The sequence below is a fragment of the Anopheles coustani genome, chromosome X (assembly GCF_943734705.1).
Source record: "Anopheles coustani chromosome X, idAnoCousDA_361_x.2, whole genome shotgun sequence".
Taxonomy (NCBI): domain Eukaryota; kingdom Metazoa; phylum Arthropoda; class Insecta; order Diptera; family Culicidae; genus Anopheles; species Anopheles coustani.
Genome location: NC_071290.1, coordinates 7075168 through 7080701, shown reverse-complemented (window position 1 = coordinate 7080701; position 5534 = coordinate 7075168). Strand labels below are relative to the sequence as shown.

The window sequence follows — 5534 nt, the reverse complement described above, 5'->3', positions numbered from 1 at the left end:
ATGTCCCTATGCCCGAAAAAGGTGGATAATCCGGATTCTACTGTATTAGTATCGTGCGTATGTACTAGATGTACTACCAGATTTATGTTTCTGCCTATATCTTTAAGATCCCTAGGCTAACCAAGTGTAATATTGTTCACTACGTTCCGAATCCATTTCAGGGGAATCGGGTGTCACAGGAGGCGGACTCCTTGAGTGTGAAGGTGGGCCGCGACAGCCAGGAGAAGAAGGAGAAGAATTCGAACGAATCCAACCGCATCAAGTCGACCAAATACACGCTGCTCACCTTCCTGCCCATGAACCTTTTCGAGCAGTTCCGGCGAGTGGCGAATATGTACTTTCTCATCATGACGGTTATATCGATAGTGATAGGTAAGGGACCTGACGGGGCGATTCCGGTGCTCGTTCCTGCTCATACCTTTATCTGTTTTACGATCTGTCTCGCCCTCTCTCCACCTCTCTCTCTCTCTCTCTTTTGCTATCGCACAAAAACCTGCCTTGTAGATAGTCCCGTGTCTCCGCTGACCTCACTGGTGCCGCTGGTGTTTGTGATAGCGGTGACGGCGGCGAAGCAGGGGTACGAAAACTTCCTCCGGTATCGGGCGGACAATATGGTGAACTTTTCGCCGGTGACGGTGATCCGTAGCGGGGTGGCGGAGGACATCCGGTGCCAGGACATCAAGCGGGGTGACATCGTGATGATGACGCGCGACTGCGACATTCCGTGCGATGTGGTGCTACTGCAGAGCTCGGACGAGAACGACCGGTGCTACGTGACGACGGCGAACCTGGACGGCGAGACCAACCTGAAGACGATGAGCGTGCCGAAGGGTGTGCCGAAGGTGCCGATGGAGCGGCTGCATACGATCGGGCGCATCGAGTACGAGCTGCCGCACACCAACCTGTACAGCTTCAAGGGGCGAATCGAGCTGGCCGACTGTCATCTGGCGGCCGGCGAACACAGCCTGCTGCCGCTGATGACGGAGAACCTGCTGTTGCGCGGGTCGCGCATCAAGAACACCGAGTGGGCGATCGGGTGCGCGGTGTACACCGGCCAGCAGACCAAGCTGGCACTCAACAGCAAGATGACGACGAACAAGATGAGCTCGAGCGAGCGGTACATCAACAAGTACCTGGTGTTTTTCCTCGTGCTGCTGGTGGCCATCGTCACCGTGAGCTACTTCCTGAAGCGCTACAACGACCGCTACCGGCAGGAGCACAACGCCTACCTGGGCGAGATACTGTCCAACTACCGCGTGTCGCAGTTCCTGCAGGACTACTTTTCCTTTCTCATCCTGTTCAACTACCTCATCCCGATCTCGCTGTACGTGACGATCGAGATGGCCAAGTTCCTCGGCGGCTTCTACCTCGAGTGGGACCTGGAGATGTACGACGAGGAGACGGACCAGCAGTGCATCGTCAACACGTCCGACATCAACGAGGAGCTCGGCCAGGTGTCGCTGCTGTTCTCCGACAAAACCGGCACGCTCACGAAGAACGTGATGATCTTCCAGCAGTGCTCGATTAACGGGCGCCAGTACGAGCAGAAGGGACGCCGCCTGCAGGAGAGCGGCCGCCGGTACGCGCTCAAAATCAACGAGCTCTCCGTGAGTGTCCGTCGAGTTCGCTGCGGGGCATTCCTATATTACTGATTGTTTGTCTATTGGTTTATTCTTGCAGAAGCACGTGTACAACTTCTTCCAAGCACTAGCTGTTTGCCACACGGTGCAGGTGGCCGGCGATTACACCAAAGAGGCAGACGAGCTGCTGCCGCCAGCCACTCCACTGCAGTCGAACATGGACGATCGCCTACCGATGGAAACCATGAGCATATCCGAGGAAGAGATAGTACAACCACCTCAGGATGGCTCGCTCCATCGAACGGGCGAGTTGAATGACGAGTGCGATCGCATACCGACGACACCCGTACGGCGTCATCCTGTGTCGTTGTTCGAGGGCAAGAATCGTATCGTTCCGGTCGAGCACATCGATCCGCTCGCATCGGACACGGAAGTACGAAGGCCCCTGCGACCGATCAGCCTGGTTGAGCCGGGCAGCGTCGAGACCTCCTTCACACTGGAGCACGCTGGCGGTGGCGGCGGTGGCGGTGGTAGCAACGGGAACCTTGCTATACCACCGCAGCTCGAGCTGAAGCGAACCACCTCGGCGTACGAGGAGAAACCGGCGCCACCCGGCGGGCAGGATCTGAAGAAGATCGGACATCGGCGCACCCAGTCGCACATCCCGCCCGGCATGGGCCGCCCCGCCAGCTACCTGATGGCCGTGAACGGACCGATGGCGGGCCGGCCGGTAGTCACCCTGCGCCGCAACCGAGGCTCCTACGTGTCACGCTCGGTGCGCGAATCGTACGCCGCACCGGCCTACAACGAAGCCTCCGTCATCCAACGCCAAGAGTCTCAGGTGAAGCGGCAGGAGATCGACAACTTCATCCAGTAAGTCACTCGCCGTGGTGCACTTCTAGAGAAGAGTTCAACTTACCGTTTTTGCAAGGTTTCGATCTATATAATCGAATGTTTCAAGTGGTAGAGGGAAAGGTTCATCGACACAGGGGATGTTGACAGACACATCGGGGAACTTTGCAACCATATAGGGCAATATTACAAATAGCAAGCTTTCAACTTCGCCTTGCTCATCGTTGTTTACCTCATCTCTCTACCTATTGAAACGTTCCGTTATATAGATCGAAACCTTTTAAATCGTTGTTAGAGTGCATTACTGTGGCTTTCGTCTGTCCTTTTACTAAACGTTTGAACCTTTGTTGCAGGAAAATGGACTACCAAGCGTCGAGCCCGGACGAGAAGGCGTTGGTCGAAGCGTGCGCACGGATGGGGCTCGTCTACGTCGGGGAAGACGGCGACCGGATGAACATTAAGCTGCGCGCGTCGTGCGTGAAGGCGGACGTGCGCTCGCGGATCGGTGAAATCCCCGTGGAGGAGCTGGTGCAGTACGAGCGGTTGGCGGTGCTGGAGTTCAGCTCCGACCGCAAGCGCATGAGCATCATCGTGCGTGACTCCGGCGGTCAGATCTGGCTGTACACGAAGGGCGCCGAGAGCCACGTGCTGCCGCTGTGCGCCCCCTCGCCGTTGATCGAAACCACCCAGCGGCATATCAACGAGTTCGCGAAGCTTGGCCTCCGAACGCTGGCGATCGCGCGGCGCCGGCTGACCGTGCAGGAGTTCCACGCGTTCAACGACGAGCTGATCGAGGCGAGCAGCTCGCTGACGGACCGGACGGCCAAGATCGAGGAGTGCCAGCGCAAGATCGAGACGCAGCTGGAGCTGCTCGGCGCGACGGCGGTCGAGGACGCGCTGCAGGACAACGTGCGCGACACGCTGCAGTCGCTGGGCAAGGCGGGCATCAAGATCTGGGTGCTGACAGGGGACAAGGTCGAGACGGCGCTCAACATCGCGCTCAGCTGCGGCCACATCCCGGACGGGGCGGCGCGCTACTTCATCACCGACTGCACCACGGTGGAGCAGGTCCAGCAGCACCTCGACACGCTCTCGCTGGAGATGTTCCGGCAGCGCGGGACCACCTTCGCGCTGCTCATCGACGGCGGCAGCCTCACGATCGCGCTCGAGTCGCTCAAGGAGCAGTTCCGCGACGTCAGCATCCGGTGCCACGCGGTCCTCTGCTGCCGACTCAGCCCGCTGCAGAAGTGCGAGGTGGTGCAGCTGATGAAGACGGTCGACACCGCGCCGGTGACGGCGGCCATCGGCGACGGCGCCAACGACGTCTCGATGATACAGGAGGCGCACGTCGGTCTGGGGATTGTGGGGCGCGAGGGACGCCAAGCCGCCCGCTGCGCCGACTACGCGTTCGCCAAGTTCTGCATGCTCAAGAAGCTGCTGCTCGTGCACGGCCACTTCTTCAGCACACGCCTCGCCGTGCTGGTGCTGTACTTCTTCTATAAAAATCTGGTCTTCATGGGCGTGCAGCTGTACTTCCAGATCCACAGCATGTTCTCCAACCAGTCCGTGTACGACTCGGTCTTTCTCACGCTGTACAACGTCGTCTACACGGCCGTGCCGGTGCTGGTGCTCGCCCTCACCGAGAAACCGTACCAGGAGCAAACGCTTATGAAGTAAGCCTGGTCACATTGGTTTTACGATTTCCATTTTCATCCTTTCCGTGGAAGAAGTCGACCATCGTTTCAATCGTTTGTTCAATTCCAATCCAATTCCAATTTCATGAATCTGAATGACACTTTCAATGAGAGATGTTGCTTTATGGTTTTATTAAAAAGATACTAATTATGTTTCTCACGCGTTGCAGAAACCCGCAGCTGTACCAGAGCGTCGCCGGGAACAAGCAGTACGCGTGGAAGTACTTCATCGGCTGGATGATACTGGGCATCTACCACTTCTCGGTGATCTACTTCTTCACGTACGCCGTGTGGACCATCAACCCGGCCGTCTACTCGTACTGGCCGTCGACGGTCAGCTTCGCCTGCTACGGCACCATCCTGATCCACAACGTGGTGGTGCTCGTCAACCTGAAGCTGCTGCTCGAGGCGATCTACAAGTCGTACATCTTCATCGCCACGGTGCTGCTGTCGATTTTCGCCTTCATGGGCTCGACCTTCGTCTACAACCTGCTACACATGTACGTTGCCCTTGTGGGGCTTTCTCCTTTCATCCGCCAAGTTGCCTTTCCATCCACGTACATCGCATTTCATTCCCCCTCTTCCCTACCATCCCAGCTATTGTGTTTGTTAGCGCACTCTTTGTACGTAGCATGTGCATTTGACAAGTGCTCCCCCGCATGAACACTCCCTTGTTGCATCCCGCGTTGCTTTTGTGTTTTTTCATGCGCAATATGCGAGCGTTTTATAGCAATGTTTTCCATTCTCTTTTCCCACCGCACAACGCTTCGAGGAAAAACGTTGGTAAGCATTAGGGATTTATCGTCTTCAGCATCGTGTGTGCGTGTACGGAAGCGGCAGATGTTGTTTATCAAGTTTTTTATTGTATTACTTCACAACACATTTTAATTCTTGATTGAATTTAGTTCATCCATCATCTGTATTAAATAACACACACATTTGTAGTTGATGATGTTGCAAATTGCCGATAACTTAAAGCAGGGGTAGACAAGCTGTAAAATTTTCTTACGGCTCGGATAAAATCAGCTGGACTTTGTCGACCCCTGGCATAAAGCATTGAAGACACGTACAGCTTTTCCTCGGAGAAGAATCTCTGATCGTTTTATTTATAACCCAATAGTTTGAGGTTTCCAATTGACAGACCTGACTAACGAATTCCGTTCTCTGCTTCCCTCCGTCCAGCAACTACGACGGCTCGATGCTGCAAGTGTACAACAACCTCCTCTCGTCGATGTCGTTCTGGCTGCTCAGCATTGTGATACTGATAGCAGGCTTCCTGCCGGACATGACACTGCTCGCGATCCGGGCCATCGGCGTGAAGCTCGGGCACATCTTCCCCGGCGGGGCCAAGTATCGGCGCGCGCTGTTCCAGTGGCGCGACGACCGCCTCCAGAGCACGGACCTGTAG

At 56.0% G+C, this 5534-nt stretch overlaps 1 protein-coding gene across 1 annotated transcript; it reads left to right on the top strand.

The window, feature by feature from the left end:
* LOC131268921 (phospholipid-transporting ATPase IF) lies at nt 1–5534 on the top strand. Its single transcript, XM_058271218.1, has 7 exons — nt 1–57; nt 162–372; nt 505–1607; nt 1681–2453; nt 2786–4105; nt 4297–4626; nt 5309–5534. The coding sequence occupies exons 1-7, from the start codon at nt 1–3 to the stop codon at nt 5532–5534; spliced, it is 4020 nt and encodes a 1339-aa protein (XP_058127201.1).